Raw genomic sequence first — 17,502 nt, forward strand, 5'->3', positions numbered from 1 at the left:
GCGTCCCTGCAGATTCTAGAACAGGGAGAGGGTCTGAGGGGGGTGGGCCCAGGGCTGCCTGTGCGCCTCTGCAGACCCCAGAACAACAGGGAGAGAGTTGGGGAGGGGGAGGGGCTGACTGTGCGTCCCTGCAGATTCTAGAACAGGGAGAGGGTCTGAGGGGGGTGGGCCCAGGGCTGACTGTGCGCCCCTGCAGACCCCAGAACAGCAGGGACAGGGCCTGAGGGGGGGCGGGCGCAGGGCTGACTGTGCGCCCCCTCAGGCACACCTGTCCCAGCGCGTCAGAGTGGTCCTCAGCTCAGAAGCTCTGAGAACCCCGTGTTTAGGGGTATTGCTAGGGTTCGTTACTCAGGCATCTTTGGTTAAATCAGTGGCCATTGGGGATTAAATCCTTGTCCCTGGAGGTTGGGGCTCCGTCTGAAAGCTCCCTTCCCCCCAGCCGCACCTTGGTCTTTCTGGAAGCCCGCCCTCATCCCAGTGACAGCTAAGGACCCAGGTAGTCACTTGATTAGCAGAAACCCCGGTGTGGTTGACAGGGGCTTATTACGAAAATAAAAGAGGCTCCAGTTGCTCAAGAAATTCCAAGGAGCTTAGCAGCTCTGCGCCAGGAGCCCGGGACCGAGACCAAGCAGGTGTTTTGTAACATCACAGGCACAAAGGATCACAGAGTGACTTGGGGACCACGTGCGCAAGGATGCACCTGTGTGGGCTGAATTCCGTGTCACTAGGGAGTCTAACTCAGCAGCAGTTGTGTGAGAGGGGACGAACCCACGGTCGATCGCCGTGCCGCTGAGCCCGTCTCCAGGGCCCCCGGGGCAGGTCCACAGTGGGCCGTGCGTCTGCTTCTCGCATCAGCACATTTGGGTACCTGCCCGCGTGGCATCCTCCTTCACACTCCACTCCATGTGTTCTTGCGAAGAACCTTCCCTCGCTTCCTGAACGTTTCTCTGCCTTCAGATTATGAATCCCTCTTGTTAGAAAAGCCATTTTCTTTGTTTGCTGCAAGTGAGCTGTTCAGTGACAAGGGTAGAGAAGTCCACACTGGACAGACTGAGCGCTTGGGGGTCCGTGGGCACCTGCTTGGAGAACGCCGTAGGAGTGGGTACCGTCTGCGCCGTCCAGGAGCTGCCTGTATGGCCAAGGCCGGTGCCGAGAAAGATGCTGGTTCCTTCCCAGGGGAGTTGCCCTTCGTCCACAAGCACCGTATCAGGGAAACATGGGGTATACGTGTTTTCAGGCGTGTGCGGAAGGAGTGTGTGAGAAAGCGCACGATGGCTGGCGCGTGCTCCTTTGCGTGAGGCCACTTGCCGAAGGGGAGACGCAGCTGCAGACCCAACACTCGGGCCCAGAGCTCCCCTATGTTCTGCACGTCCCCGTGTCCTTCGCGTGGACAATACTTGTTTTAAACTTCTCAGAGGAGAACGAGCAGTTGCCTATCTTCCCAGTAATTTAGTTCATAGAATGTTCTGGATGTCCCCTTGTTACGAATCCATGCTTCTTTATGCATGGATTTGTCTTGCAGAAATGAAACCTTTCTGGTCCTGTTTCTTAGGCAGATAGAGTTCAGGCCTCCTGGGGTTTTCATCAGGCGCTGCGCATGTGGCGAAACCAAAGCAAGATCTGATCAGGCTCCTGGTTGTGCACACCCTTAATGTCGTACTTGGATTTTTCTTCTCATACAGCAAGCACTTGCAAAGAGGGTTGTTGAAATAGGAGAAGGTTCTTAGAACGTGTCCGGCTCTCTCTTTGATGCAGTGCAGTTGCAGAAGACTAGTGAGCCAGCCAAGTTCAAGGGCATTTCGTATGATTATTAAGTCCCCAGAGAGATTCACAGTTGCCAGCGGGAATGTATTATGCTGTGAGTGTCATCAAATTAATTAGTTACAGTAGTACGAATAGAAAGGAGTGAAAAACAAGCAGCATAAAAGGAGGAAATTATGTTACAACATTAGTTACCATTTTACTAGGAGAAAATGCCTAGCGGAGCTGACATCACACAGGTTCTCAGATGATTATTTGTGAGTTATGTGTGGGTCATTCTTTCATGCTAAAAATTAGCAAAAATGGTGCCTTCCCCGAAAGTCCCTGTAACCCATCTTCAACACGAATGACTGCTCACCAGGTGCCTGCTGGGTTCCAGAGCAACAGCCTGCACGCGCGAGTCCGCCACTGGCTCTCAGAGACGCTATGGGGCGAGGTCATCTGTGCCCCGGCATCCACAGCGCTTGAGCATCTACAGGCGTAAGCGAGAGGGCTGCACGCCACGCAGCAGGGTGAGGGACAAGCTGGGAGTCACCCCCAGGTTCCCTGGGCGTGCACGCTCTGCATTCAACTTCCTGGCCACAAAGAAGCACATCTGTGGCGCAAAATAAAAACGATGGCATCATTCACATGTCATTTTTGGGTTGACGTTTATTACAAGTAGATCCTGAGATCAGTTCCAAGAAGCAGATCAGTCAGTACTTTGCATATTTCAGTTGTCTTGTTTATATTAAGAGCTGAGTTTCAAGGTTGTTTTTTTTTTAATTCCTTATAAAGGCTTTTTAAAAAAATAGATTATTTTATTTTTGAGAGAGACAGAGACAGAGTGTGAGCAGGGGAGGGACACAGAGAGAGGGAGACAGAATTCTAAGCAGGCTCCAGGCTCCGAGCTGTCAGCACAGAGCCGGATGCAAGGCTCGAACCCACAAACCACAAGATCATGACCTGAGCCAGAGTCAGGTGCTTAAGACCAACTGAGCCATCCAGGCGCCCCTTTCCATTTTTGTTTTGTTTTCAAGAAAGTTCTGCATGTTAAGTGGTCATACACCTAAACAGTAAGAAAACAAAGATAAATGCATTTTAGCTGGTGAGTTTTTTTTTAATTTTTTTTAATGTTTTATTTATTTCTGAGAGAGAGAGAAAGTGTGAGAGACAGAGACAGCATGAGCAGGGGAGGGTAAGAGAGAGAGGGAGACACAGAATCTGAAGTAGGCTCCAGGCTCTGAGCTGATGGTCAGCACAGAGCCTGACGCAGGGCTCGAACCCACGAACAGTGAGATCATGACCTGAGCCGAAGTCGGATGCTTAACCGACTGAGCCACTCAGGCGCCCCTAGCTGGTGAGTTCTAATTCCATGATGTGTTCTTGGTAAAACAAAGACCATTCCGTCAGTGACAGATATAATCACCTGGGTTGACATTCAGTGTGGAAAAGCGCACGTAATATATTTTATGTGACTTCTTGACAAAGAAATGTGCGAATCTTAAGAATTGCTCCCTATACCTCTTTTGACTGTATACCTCGTCCCCAAAGTCTGCAAACAGGAGTGGGCCTTCACAGCTACTAACCTTTTATTTCTTCTCTTGCACTTAACCTGCATGTGCTTGGTGCCCCTACTGAGTTTCCACGGATCAGCTTGCTTGCTTTTCCAAATTCCACTGTCGGGAAGAAACACATTTACTATACTCTCTTAGGTTCTGTAAGGGGTGCCTGTAAATTAAAGTGACAAGAGACATTAGTAAGAGACAAGACGGATTTTTATTCACATATAGGAGGAAGCAGTTCACAGAAAGATGTGATTCAGGGAGGCAGTTAGAACGTAGGGCTTATATACCATCTTAATAGGGGTTGGAGGGAGACAGACGGACGCTTTCGGGAGAACAAATGAGTTTCAGGAAAAATAAATGGGCCCTTAGAACGGGGGAAGATGTGATAGCTTTATGGCAGTGTCATAATGTTTAGGCGATTTCTTATCCAGGTGCTGACCTGTGCTCACTTCTCTTCAGCACCAGGAGTCAGCTTTGTGGTCGTAAGGCACCCAGGGAGGGCGTGGATGACGGCTGAATTCTTTAGGGAGCCTGTGCTTTCAGGAGGATACGGAGAAGTCCCAAACAGCCTCTTCCTGCCGCTGCGGATCCTCCGTTGCCTCAGTCCCACAGAGCTGGACTCGAGCACATGCTGGCACTTCCTTGACCCCACAGCGCCCCTGTTTTCCTTCCCAGCCGCCTCAGTGTCACTCACTTCCCGGCCACCTGCTCTGAAGATTCAGCATCCCCCAGCCAGGCCCAGTGTCGTCTGCTTGCTGAGCTCCTGTGGTCTGCTTACTTGGAGACGGCGCTGCCTCGGGTTCTCACCGCCCGCCTTCGTCCCGGACCCCTCCTCCCCCCTTACTGCCGGACCCCCCCCCACCTTCATCCCGGACCCCACGCCCCGCCTCCCTCCCGGACCCCTCCTCCCCCCTTACTGCCGGACCCCCCCCACCTTCATCCCGGACCCCACGCCCCGCCTCCCTCCAGGACCCCTCTTCCCCCCCTTACTGCCGGACCCCCCCCCCCCTTCTTCCCGGACCCCACGCCCTGCCTTCCTCCTAAAGCCCCCCCCCCCCGCCTTCCGGAGCCCCCGCCTTCCGGAGCCCGCACCTTCATCCCGGTCCCCACGCCCCGCCTTCCTCCCGGACGACCACCCGGGGCACGCCCACACCCGCACAGCAGGCAGCGATCCCAGCTAGCCACATTTCCCTTCTCTGCCCCCCCCTTTGTGGTCCCCTGGCCTCCAGCCCACCGACGCACCCCCTGGGACCCGCCGTTTCCGCCCCGCGTCTCCCCAGCGCCTGCCACGCACGTGGGTCCACCCCCTGCACGTACAGTGCCGACATCCATGCGGGGGCCTCCTGCGTGTCCCCCTGAGGAACCTCACACGTGTCCCTGTCTTTGCAGACCTCCGAGCTCGTGCCCGCTGCCCGCAGCGCCTTTGAGCAGAGCAGAGCGCGCCTCCCTCTGCACCTTGGAGTGAGCGGGGCAGCGGCGGCGGTAGTCGGCGTGTGCGGTGGCGGCCGCGTGGCTGTTGGCGGTAGTCAGTGTGTGCGGCGGTGGCCGTGGGTGTTGGCGGTAGTCAGTGTGTGCGGCGGTGGCCGTGGGTGTTGGCGGTAGTCAGTGTGTGCGGCGGTGGCTGTGGGTGTTGGCGGTAGTCACTGTGTGCGGCGGTGGCTGTGGGTGTTGGCGGTAGTTGGTGTGTGCGGCGGCGGCCGCGTGGCTGTTGGCGGTAGTCAGTGTGTGCGGCGGTGGCTGTGGGTGTTGGCGGTAGTCAGTGTGTGCGGCGGTGGCTGTGGGTGTTGGCGGTAGTCAGTGTGTGCAGCGGTGGCTGTGGGTGTTGGCGGTAGTCAGGAGGAAGGGGCTGTAACACACGCGACAGGCGCACCTCCTTCCCAGCGCACTGTAATTACCTGCTCTTCTCGGTACTTAGTGCAGCGGCCGGGCACACGCACTCTCCCTGGACGGCGAATACCACCTCACCCCCAAGCACACTTCTGCCAAGGTCAAGCGAGTGCGTGTTCGCCCGCGTGTCACATTCAAGTGCAGTGAGCAATGGCTCTTGACGTTTGCGCTGCACCCTCAGACTGGCGGAAGTGAGCAAACGAGTGATGGCAGCACCATGTCCCCTCGGGATCACAAGAAACCCTTACCCACGTGGAGCCTCCCTGTGCACGTGTGTGTGAAGTTTGTGTGCGGGCTCCTTCCGTGTGACTCCGGGTAAACACATCGCTCAGCAGTTCGTACTTCTCTCGGGGTTTAGGTGCATGCACACAGCCACATACATCAAATCCGGTGTAAACTGCACAATGGTACGCCAGGAGCGACTTCTGTGACCTGATCTGTGACATTCGTGGACGGGCTCCTGCACGCGGATTCTCTCGTGTGGTTGCGCCAGCACAGCGGCTAAGCGGGCCTCTCCGTTCTGTGTGTTTGTGCATGAGGCTGTGGGCTCCGCACGGATCAGCCGCTTCCGGGAGTGACAGCTGTCGTTAGCCCGTCATAACAGCGTGGGTATAACGTGTCCGCGTGGAGCCATCGCGCTCCCACGGAAAACGGGACGTGAGCTCGCATATTTAAAAGGATGACTTGAATCTTGCGTTTCTAACAAACTAAGTAAACAACTGTTCCCTTAAATACTTGTTACCAGATGCCAGCGCTGGTGCTGGACCAGGACCACAGTGACGGCCAGTCACAGGAGGTTGGTCACAGGAGGGCCACCTCCTCCGGAAACCCCGTCTCTGCCTTTTCAGTGTGTGAGTGTGTTAGTGCTCTGATTCCGTGTCCTCCCATCGCCGCATGGAGAGCAAATCCGTCAGCCTGGCCACTGTCCCTTGGGCTTCCTCCCAGATTCCATCCTCGCCTCCTCTGTGCTGCTAGCACGTCAAGGAGGAGTCTTTCAGGGGGACGTGTCCTCGAGGCTCCTTAGGGAGTGATAATTAGTAACATGGTTGACAAACCCAGTATTCGTCTCAATCTGGGTTAAATAAACACTGAGTTAGTAGTGCCAAACAGTGTCCAAGGATGGCCTTTAACAAATTCAACGGTGATTTTCTGTTGTTTTTTTACCTTTTTTTTAAATGTTTGTTTATTTTCAAGACAGAGACAGAGCGTGAGCAGGGGAGGGTCAGAGAGAGAGGGAGACACAGAATCCGAAGCAGCTCCAGGTTCAGAGCTGTCGGTACAGAGCCTGACGCGGGGCTCGAACCTGTGAACTGTGAGATCGTGATCTATGCTGAAGTCGGACACTTAATGGACTGAGCTCCTCAGGAGCTCCTGTTTTTTGTTTGTTTGGCTGGTTTTGGTTTTTTAAGGCTGTGCAAACTAGGACATGTCACTCTGCGTTTAGAGCGAGGGTGAGTCGGTCATCTCGAGCGGCCGGGGGCTGTGGCAGTTTGAGCTCTGCATCCCTGTGCCCTGCGAACTCGATCCCAGGCCAACAGGGACACCTGTGCATGCACTAAGGTCCAGACTTGGCAACGGCATTGTGTGCACTGTTCGTGTCAGGATCCCAGTGCTGAGGGGTGCAGGGGGCTTTGGGCCACTTATTCCAGAACAGTCTCCTGGTTCTGGACATTTGTGGCCTCATCACATACTTGTCCGTCAGTGGGATGAGAATGCAGTCTCTCCTCATTTTCTTTTTTTTTTTTTTTTTAATTTTTAAAAATGTCTTATTTATTTCTGAGCGAGAGAGAGACACAGAGCATGAGCAGGGGAGGGTCAGAGAGAGAGGGAGACACAATCTGAAGCAGGCTCCAGGCTCTGAGCTGTCAGCACAGAGCCCGACGTGGTGCTCGAACCCATGAACCGTGAGATCATGACCGGAGCCGAAGTCGGACACTTAACCGACTGAGCCAGCCAGGCGCCCCTCTCCTCATTTTCTAAAAGAAAACATCATCCGCCATCTGAAGGTACAAGGAAGTTGGGTAGAATTTTGGACACATAAACCAGATTGCCCGTTGGGAATTTCTGGGCGGATTCCTTTCTGTCAGCCGTCACCAAATGGGCACATGTTCTTCCTTAACACTTGTGGGTGGAGTTCGTGATTTACGTGAGGAGGTGAAGACCTCCTCGCAGGACCAGAGGGTGTGCCGATTGTGTTTTGTTGTCTTTCTTTTCCACAATGACTTATAACCTCTGTAGCTCAGTGTGCTTGAGAAACCTTTAGCGTGACTTGTGAGGCTGAACTTGGACTAGTGCCTGGTAGTCACTGGGTCGTTGCTCACAACTCTGTACCCGGCAGCGCTCGGTGCCCCCCCCCCAGGACCCCGACGTGCAGCAGGGCAGGGCTCCTGTCTGTGGGCGCTTGGAAGAATGCATCCCCAGGCTGGTCAGGTTGCAGACAGAATCCACTTCTTGCTCGGCAAGACCAGTCTCCTTTCTCCTGCGGCCTGTCCATGGGGTCTGCCCTTGCGTCCTGCAGGCCTTATCTGGTCCTTGCAGGTGGGTGCTACATCTCAGAGCCTAGGAGGAGGGTGCATCGAACCTTCTGACACTTGAAATCTCTGCCTCGGCAGCACCTCTTCACTCCAGCCAGAGAAAGCGCTCTGCTTCTCAGGGAACGCCTGATTAGATCAGACCCACCCATCCCACCCGGGAGACCTCCGTATCTTCAGGTCCATAACCTGAATGCTTTCTGTACAGCCCCTTTTGGCACTTGAGGGACCATAGTCCCAGCTTCTGGTCAGCCAGGTGTAGACGTCTGCCCTCCAGATGTGCACATGCTTACTTTTTGGGGTCATCGTGCCCTCCACTGTGCATATGCTTACTTTCACTTTTCGAAGTTATAAAATGCAGATGGGACTATGAGGGTGTGTTGGGGGGCAGCTGTGTGGCTCGGTCGGTAAAGTGTCCAACTTTGGCTCAGGTCATGATCTCACGGTTCGTGGGTTCAACCCCGCGTCGGGCTCTGTGCTGACAGCTCGGAGCCTGGAGCCTGCTTCCCATCCTGTGTCTCCGTCTCTCTCTGCCTCTCCCCTGCTCGTGCCTGTGATCACAACTACAATTACCCACAGGGTTTGGGTCCACTTGGAATCTTGGCAGGAAATAATCCCCCACATACCATGTGCAAATCCCAGGAAGAGCTTTGGAAAGTTGGGGCTTGTTGTTGATAACTCCGGAGAGCTTCTCCCAGGACCCTTCTGTCCCCAACCCGCCTTCAGGGCTGGGACGTCCTCTCCACAGCATCCCCTGGCTGTGCCCAGCAACCCCCGCGTAGTATGGCAGCGTTGAGATGAGGTTTGCACTCCCTTCTCTAACGGAAAGGGAAGCGGGACAGGACACCCTCCCTGGTGACTAAACCACGTGGTCCTGTGGCTCCTTTTGTCCTGGGTGCTCAGCAGAGCCCACACCTGCTCCAGCTGAGGAGGGAGGGTGGGCGTCCCAGGGCTCCTTACCTTTTCTCTCTCCTTCCTACTGAAGCGCAGCTCCCTTTCTCCGTGCGGTCGCAGTGTGCTTGGGCTGGCAGAGCAGACACCGCATCTGCACACGGCGTCTCTGCTCTCCTTCTCCCACCCGGGAGTTCGGCATCAGGCAGCTCACAGGGCTGGGTGTCTGGTGAGGGCTGTCCTCCGCGATTCTTCGTCCTCACATGCATTTCCCTCTGCGTGTGGGAGAGGGGAGCAGAGCAATCTCTTCCTCTTCTTACGAGGACGCCAGGCCTGTCTGATTAGGGCCCCCCATGGCCCATTAACCTTAAAATCCCCCTAACCACCCCGTCTCCAAACAGTCATGTACTGAGAATTCGTGTTCGCTGTGAATTTGGGGGGTCAGTTCAGCCCCCGTGTAACAGATTCAGGCACATTAATTATGTCCATGGACCATCTTCAGGAGGCTGGTGTCCTGAGAGGTTAGCTCCTAACATGTGAAACCAACAGTGGCCCAGATCATACCCGTGTCTCCTGAGAACCGTGCAAAACGCCACGGAGTACCGGACTGGTTTTGCACATTTACTTGCGCACATAGAGTAGGGAAAGGAAAAGAAAGGATTCTGTTGACCATCTAAAAACTACCAAGACTCCTTTTATCGATCTTTAAAATTCCCTTTGAGAGCCTTGCTGGGCTTTTCAGTGGTCCCTGACAAATTCGGTGGACAGTCTGTATTATTAAAAGAACATCAGAGGTTTCTGAGCTATGTCAAAGTCTTTTACTCAGCAGTTAATTTGCGTGCATGCACTTTAAAATGGACACTGAGTGCCTCAAAACATACTTTTCTGAATATGAGGACAGAGAATTTCTCAGGAAGCCTCCACATGTGCCCGCGACCACCAACTTGTTAAAGCCTACTTCCTTCAAAGGTTCTCAAAAAGTAAAGGAATCCGTTTATTGGTACTGTGCATTCATATATGTAGCTTATAACTCTACAGGAGTTGGTTACAGACATGTTTATGTGAGCGCTGGTTTTGTTCTTTCATTTCTAGACCAAAATTAATTGAAGAAGATAGTAGCTTGGCAGTTTGCAAGGTACTTGTCAGAGTACTTGTGAGATGTGTTTCCTAGGGGACCACAACACAGCTAGGATCTGCCTCCCCCACAGGTAGGGGAATGGCTATATGGGTAGGTAGGTTGGTGGGTAGGTACGTGCATAGATAGATAGATAGAGATAGATAAATAGATAGATAGATAGATAGATAGATATAGGGATGGATTGATGGGTGGATGGATTAGATAATAGATATGAAGGATGGATGGATGGATAGATAGGATGCATATGATAGGTAGATAGGTACATAGATAGATGGATGGTGAATAGATACGTGATGGATGATAGATAGACAGACAGACAGACAAAGACACACAGCTAGCTGATGGATGGATGGAAGGATGGATACAATAAGATAGACAGAAATGAATGCACGATTGGATGAATAGATAGGCAGATGGATGGACAGAAATAACAAACGAAAGTACTAATTGGTAACAAAATACATGCAGACTTCCATCATTATAATATTACAGGGAGGTTATTATTTAAGTAAACCCCTAATGAAGTGTATGCATATCCATCATCACAATAGTGTGGTACTTATTTATCCTAATTCACTGTCTCACAAAGAACATGGAGGTAAAGAAGACTTAGCTAGGTAGGAGCTCTGCTGACTGAAAACACATCAAAACTAAAGTTTAAGGGCTCCTTCCACTTTTAGTGTCTCACGAAGTAAGAACTGAGCTTGATACTGCAAAATTAACGTAGAGAATAAAATCTACAAAAAGTCATACAGTGGAAGTTTTAACATAAAAACAATGTTAGTGGAACATTGCCTTCAAGGATTAGATTCAGATCACACGTGGCTTGATAAATGGTGAGTGACCATGGACACACCCGTGGGTACTTCAGGTGCACACGCAGCTGATCCCAGATCCTCTCTGAGAGCCTTGGAAGTGAACCTGAAGTGACTTCGTATCAGATTTTGCTTCACCAGCAAAGGGAGACGCTGTGTCCCCTAGACACTATGTGGTCACCCGTGAGAAGGTCACTAGTGCTGGAGCAGCGTGTCATTTAAAAAGGATGCTGGTTATTGCCGAACAGACAGCTTTTGTCCCCGAACGACATCTCCAGCTGGTCTGGACACTTGCGTCCTGAGGGAGCAGAGATGTCAGGGTTGAAGACTGACCCCCACCAGGCAGGAAGGTCCCCTCCGTCTGGGGCCACCGCCACCCCTTCCTGGCTCCTCTGACCTGAGCTGGCGAGGAGACATCAGACACACGAAGGCTGTCACACCCAACTTGTTCCGTACAAAGTGGGACGTCTTGTTATATGATGCCTCCCCTGGAAAGAATGAAGGGCAAGCAAGGGCCTTGAGATGCCCCTGGTGGTTTCAGGGACCAGTCTGGGGTGAAGCCACGCACGGTTGCCCCACCACAGGATGCTGCTCTGCGGACACTCCCCCCGCCCCCCGCTCTGGGCGGTGGGCCCCCAAAGGGCCTCACCCCCCAGATGCTTGGAGATGTCATTCTTCCTAAATTAAGCCCTTCAGGCTACAGTGTAATTAAGCTCGTCTCCTCCTCTGCAGTCGGAATTCAGATACGTCTTTGCCTTCAGCTTGTAAAGCAGAAAGAACGGTGGACTATGGAGGCTGGGACGCTGCTCCTGAATTGTGTCACGTGCGTGCGCATTTGACCTTCAGCTTCCATCTGAACTTCCCGTGGCTCCGATCCCTTCCCCGTGGCCAGGACTGGGCTGCATCACCTGCTGTCCAGCTTGGACACGCGGCGGTCCGTCTGTTGCTTTACATCCTAGGGGACACGTCCGCCATCTCCCCTAATCTAGCAGGTTGTTCATCAGATAGATGCTTACTGTTTGCCACGGCGCCCTGAGCAGGTGCCTGTCCTCCAACCCCACCCCGTCACGGCCAAGTGCAGTCCTGGCCCTGTCCCCACAGGTGGGAGGAGGACAGTCCTGCTGCCCAGAAGCTTCCGCGCAGTCATGGGAGCGTATGTGGAGGACCCACCGCTTGTGCTACGGAAAATCACTACGTGGGCTCGCGTGTGCACTAAAACACACATATCCACACACACACGTCCACGTGAATCTTGGGGGAGAGGAATAGAACACGGTGGACCAGGGTCAAAGGCCTCTGCCGCCCCAGGCCTCCTTCCCGCACACAGCCGAGCACACGTCACACACTTCTCATTTTACAGGTGGGTGTGAGTGAGGTGACAGCCCCGTGTAATGAGTGAGTCAGCAGGGTGGGAAGGGTCATTCTCAGTGGGTAGGTCGGGCTCAGGGAACGCAGGACTTAGCAGAAGAAAGAGGTAAAGGTCATCATAGTGAAACTTCTTCTCTGAGCTGGGTGTGTCAGGCAGAAACCACACGGAGCTATTTGTGTGTTTGAATAAAACACATTCTTCCTGCCTTTATTTGTGCAGGATCTGAGTTACGTGTTTTCGGTTAGGTTTGGTTTTCAGTTACTTCTTTCAATGGTTTCATGTCCTTCGAGTTGTGATTAACAGGCAAAGTCACTTCAGGCGGGTTTCAGAGATTTACTGTTGGGTTTCAGTAGGTAGGTAAGCTGTCGTCTTGAGTGTCCGTAAAGTGTGTTGGTATTTAGACACCTGGCTCCTTCCTCCAACATGGTCCGTAGAAACATACTAGATCTTAGGAGTCGAGACGCAGGCAGTAAGAAAGACACAAAAAGGCTTTGAGGCTTTTTTACAGACAGGTGCTTCGAAATACAGTGGTGCTGGTGCCTTGTAGTTATGTCTCTGAGAAGAAACGGAAATGCATACAAGTCTGAGTGCTGGTATCACAAGGGATCGAGCCCCACACATGGCCGGCAGTGTGGACCCAGCACCGCCACTTGCTGTCCGTCAACCTGTCCTTAGCCTGGCTGCTCTCAGTTTTTTGTGGGGTTTTGTTGTTGTTGTTTAAATATTTTTAGTTTTATTTATTATGAGCAGGGGAGGGCCAGAGAGAGAGACAGAGAGAATCCGAAACACACTCTGTACTATCTGCACAGAGGCCAACCTGGAGCTCGAACTCTAGAACCGTGAGATCATGACCTGAGCCAAAACCAAGAGTCGGAGGGTTAACCCCCAGCCGCCCTGATTGACGCATGAGCGCGGAGCTGCCTCGTGGCCCCGCACGGTCCCGCACCGTTGGCCAACCTTTGCTGCCGGAGTGTCGTCCCAGACGGCCTCCAGTGCGCTGGCCTGCAGGTCGTGAGAAGCCCCAAGTTCCCTTCCCTTAGGCGCCCTGTTCGTGGGTGCAGTCTCGTCACCGGCTGGGTGCTGACCAGCCCCCCCATCCCCCGAAGCCTGTTGTGGAGGCTCCTAAGGGAAGTGGCACCAGGAAGAAAGGAAGGCATTTCGGTGCCAGTGACGGATCACGTGCGGTTGGTGCTGTGTCCCTCGCGGCAGCCACGCAAAGCCGCAGCTGTGTGTCCATCCGGACGGCTCTCCATCTGCACCTTCTGAACCACCAGCGTGGCAAGTGCCTTGGCCAAAGACTGCCACACAGCAGCCCATGTCCCCGGGTGTCACCGTGCGGGGACACCTTCCACACGGCCCTGAATGGCGCGCTCTGTTCCGTGGCCTCCCTGCCTCCGCGGATAGGACCGCGCTCCCCGGATGTGGCCCTGTTATCCGTGCTCCCGCGGCTCCCTCAGGCGCCCGTGGGCATCCTGCACGACGCACGTCAGATCTCCCTGCCGTGTCTGCATCAGCAATTCTGCGTTAGTGTGGCGCCTTAGGAAGCAAAGCAGAGCCACCACCACTGCAGGCACACCTGAGGACCCCGCCGGGCAAGGCCGAGGAGCAGTGCGGTCCGGAACTTTCCATGCACCTGCACCGAGGGCACCGTGACGCCTCTCCTCGTCTCTCTTGCTGCTCCTCGCACCTCCTGGGATGTCCACAGCGGTGTTTGCAGGGAGCTGTCGGGTGCGGGTGCTCCAGGCAGCGTGCTCCATGGAAGACAGATGGGCCAATGCTCCTCTTCCAGCCGACATTTCACAGCTGGACTGCACAAAGCGTCCAGACCCTCAGACGACACAGGGCGTAACTCTACAGCATGAGGCCCCCGGACGTCTCGGTGCCCATCCACGGTCCCACGAGGGCAGTCGAGGACGTTTAGCATGCAGGGAGGTCCTAGCTAAAAAGGCAGGGACGGGAATGTCACCAGAAGGAAGTCTCTGAGGCGGAGCGCTAACAAGACAACACTGCTCGTTCTCAGTAGACCCAGTCCCCCGTCTGACGCAGACCCTGACTCACAGCAGAAGCAGGGAGCTTCACGGAAAGCCGGGGGCCTTTGTGTGTTCTCAGAAGGAAGGCACAGGAGCTAAGTGTTCTGTTTGTCCAAATCTGTCTGGGTTTTAGTGCTCAAAGCCCCATGTCCGGGGTAAAGCACTTTAGTCCCTGCGGGTAGCCAGGGCCGATGCTGAGGGGTTATGCTGATCCGCGGGAGCTCATGCAGGCCTGGCCTCCGCCCCGGGGGAGGGGGCCAAGGAGTTCTCTTAGCCCAGGTGCAAGGGAAGGAGGGGCACGGAGAAGTGTACTTGCTCCGGAACAGTCCAGCAGGAAAGCCCGTAGGCGTGTGAGCGTGTGCGTGAATCAGTGTGCACGTGTGTCTGCGAGTGAGCATGTGCATCTGAGTGAGGGCCTCTGTGTGCAAGTATCTGTGTTGGCGCAACCCTAAGTGTGCATGTGTCTGTGCGTATGCATATCTGAGTGTGTGAATGTATGAGTGGGTGTGGTGTGCATCTGAGTGCAGGTTTCTGTGTGTGATCAACTGAGTGCCGTGTCTGTGAGTGTGCGTTTGTGCAAGTGTGCTTGAATGTGTGCACGCGTGTCTGTGAATGCCTGTGTGACTGGACATGAGTGCAACTGTGTCTGAGTGTCACTTTCTCTGTGTGTGTGCACATGTGTCCCTGAGGGAGTGTGTGTGTGTTCTCCACTGAGTACAGGCGTGAGAGGATGTTGGACTTGTAGTGTGACACAGCCCTGACACCGGAGCCCGGGAGCCTGTCCGGGTCACCAGCACAACGAGCTAGCCCCACCCACTGAGGACGATGTTCTCGTGATGGAGGCAGGAAGAAGGGCCGGGTAGGCACACACATATGGCCCTGGCAGCTATGGGTCAGCAGAGGACTCTGGGAACAAAGACAGCTTGTTGTGGCTGTGACATGGCCTGTCTGCACAAGTCTGGCCCCTGCAGAATGGAGTCTTACAAAGAAAGAAATCATGAAGCATTTCCAGGTCCCCAGGGAACTCTGAAGATGCGCATCTTCCCTGGGTAGAGAGTGACGTAGGATGACTGGCTGATTGGCCGATGCCTGCACGTGGCGTCTCTCGTTTTGAGCGACCCCTGATGCTGGACGTCCCGTGGTGGGGCTCACATGACAGGCTGTCCAAGAGCTGCCTGCTAACCACTGTGCACGGACACCCGGTTTTAAATGTGGGCACCTGGGGGGCTCAGTCGGTCAAACATCTGATTTTGGCTCAGGTGATGATCTCCTGTGGTCTGTGAGTTCCAGCCCCGCATTGGGCTCTGTGCTCACAGCTCAGAGCCTGGAGCTACTTTGGATTCTGTGTCTCCCCCTCTCTCTGCCCCTCCCCTGCTCACGCTCTGTCTCTCTCTCAAAAATAAATGAACATTTAAGAAAATGTGGGTGTCTGAAGGGGTGGCCGTCATGCTGATAATGAGATGGGTTTGCACGGTGGCCTGAAGGAGACAGCACACACGATGATCCGTTGTCTGGGTGCTCAGGGAGTTGTGTTGCGCGCCTTGGCGCAAGGCGCGGCCCAGCCTTTCACGCCAGCACCTTAGCCGTTCAGCTCCCAAAGTGCAGCGTCTGACCCACCATCGCCCTTGAAAGTCGCTTCATGCTTAAAGAGCGTGTTTTGTCTGCCCCCATGATTCACTCTCCCGCTCTGAATGTTCAGTTACTGAATGAACAGATCCGTGTGATTCCAATAAAACAGTTTTAAGCACGGCCTCCCTTCTTCCCGCCCTGCTGCACCACGTGTCGATAGCGCCTCGGCGGCGGTGATGGAAACCTGCCCCCTCCAAAGTGGCGGCTGTGCGAAGCCCCCGGGAGCACGCCTACAAACAGGCGTGTGGCCTCACTGCGGTTCACAGACCGGAAAGCCTCACTTCATTTCCTCCGTCTGCACGGTGGCAGAGCCAACGGTCATGTCAGTGGTGAATTCCTTGAAAACTCAGTCTAGATGCCTGCTTAGGAGAAAAAGGCTGTCTCAACCCTCTCTTTCTTCCCCACCCTGCAGTGCCTCGTCTTTGAAGACGCTCCCAACGGCGTGGAGGCGGCCCTCGCAGCCGGCATGCAGGTGGTCATGGTCCCAGACCGAAACCTGCAGCGCCACTTGACGTCCAGGGCCACGCTGGTGCTGGACTCCCTGCAGGACTTCCAGCCCGAGCTGTTCGGCTTGCCGCGCTACGACTGAGCGGCCGCCTGGACACGGCACCCACTGGGGGACCCATGGGCCCCCAGGAACCACCGCGCGAGCCAGCAGTCTCCCAGCCCATTCCGTGCGGCTTCCCAACCTCCTCCAGCTGGTGCTGGCAAACCACGCGTCACCGCTGGGACACAGCAAGGCAGAGACGCCCGGAACAGAGAGCGCAGCACTCACGTGCACAATCGTAGACTTTGCGAATGGCCACACGGTGTCCTGGTATTTGAGGAATCATGTTCACAGTCACACACGGCAAATACACATACGTACACATGCTTGCATGCGAGTCCTGGGGCATGGCCAGGTAAACTTGCGTGTGTACGAGTACCTGTGTGTTTACAGGTATATGTAGCAATACGTACGCACAGGTGTTTGCAAATACTTCCTTTTCCACCACAAAATGAAATTATCTTTGTGTTCATTTCTCTCTTCATTTTCAGTTTCTGTCTTTTTATTTTAGAGAGAGGAAGAGAGAGAGAATCTTAAGCAGGCTCCACACTCAGCACAGAGCCCGATGCAGGGCTCAATCCCACAACCCTGGCAACACCCCCTGAGCTGAAATCAGGGGTTAGACCTTCAGTTGAATGAGCCACCCACACACCCCTCTTTTTTTACTTTCTCTAAACCCCAGCTGGAAAACGTAAAATATGTGTACGTGTATGTATATTCTTACATATATACATACATATACGTGTATGTGTGTATGTGTGTATGTGCATATATATTTATATACTTTCTATGCTACTTTGCTCTTTTAAGTGTTGGTCACAGTGTGCCAAAGCAACTGATGAAAGTGAGATGGGAAGTGTGGTTGGTTTGCAGTCTGAGTGTAAAAGCCACATCACGGACGAGCCCTGAGAAATCGTCCTCATTATCAGCAGAAGTGACACTCTCTCTGTGCCCTCAAAACCTCTCCATGCAGCTCTACTCGGACATGGCATCTGAACCATGACACGTGGAGTTTGTTTTCAGTGTGAGCGCACCCGCAGCAGCATCTTACTACATCTACGTGCGTGTCCGCAGTAGAGGGTGTCTTTTCTACCTCAAAAAAAATCATCTCCTGCCTCTAAAAACATGTATTCTTTCTAGCACAGTCTTTGATGCACTCATAATTTGAATCCAGAATGCATGCTTAGCAATTTTTTGGAATAATTATACTTCAGCATTGAACTCCTTTTAATAGATGTACTTGACGCTTTGTGGTGGGAAAGTGGAGAAGGGCACCGGAACGTGCTAGAAAAATGCAATCCCAGTGTGCCCCTGGGCTGCTGACGTGTCACCAGTTGTCATCGAGCTAACTTCCCAA

The 17,502-nt window shown here is 53.7% G+C and overlaps 1 protein-coding gene across 2 annotated transcripts in view; it reads left to right on the top strand.

The window, feature by feature from the left end:
* LOC120235972 (pseudouridine 5'-phosphatase) overlaps positions 1–16,689 on the top strand; it is a 75,884-nt gene extending 59,195 nt beyond the window's left edge. For both annotated transcript variants that reach the window (XM_039238557.1, XM_039238556.1), the window contains one exon: positions 16,011–16,689. In XM_039238557.1, the coding sequence (XP_039094488.1) occupies positions 16,011–16,187 (177 nt within the window). In that variant the 3' untranslated portion in view covers positions 16,188–16,689. The remainder of the gene's footprint in view (positions 1–16,010) is intronic.
* Positions 16,690–17,502: the final 813 nt, after the last annotated feature.

This window comes from Hyaena hyaena, unplaced genomic scaffold (genome assembly GCF_003009895.1).
Source record: "Hyaena hyaena isolate Hyena2069 unplaced genomic scaffold, ASM300989v1 scaffold_142, whole genome shotgun sequence".
Classification (NCBI taxonomy): domain Eukaryota; kingdom Metazoa; phylum Chordata; class Mammalia; order Carnivora; family Hyaenidae; genus Hyaena; species Hyaena hyaena.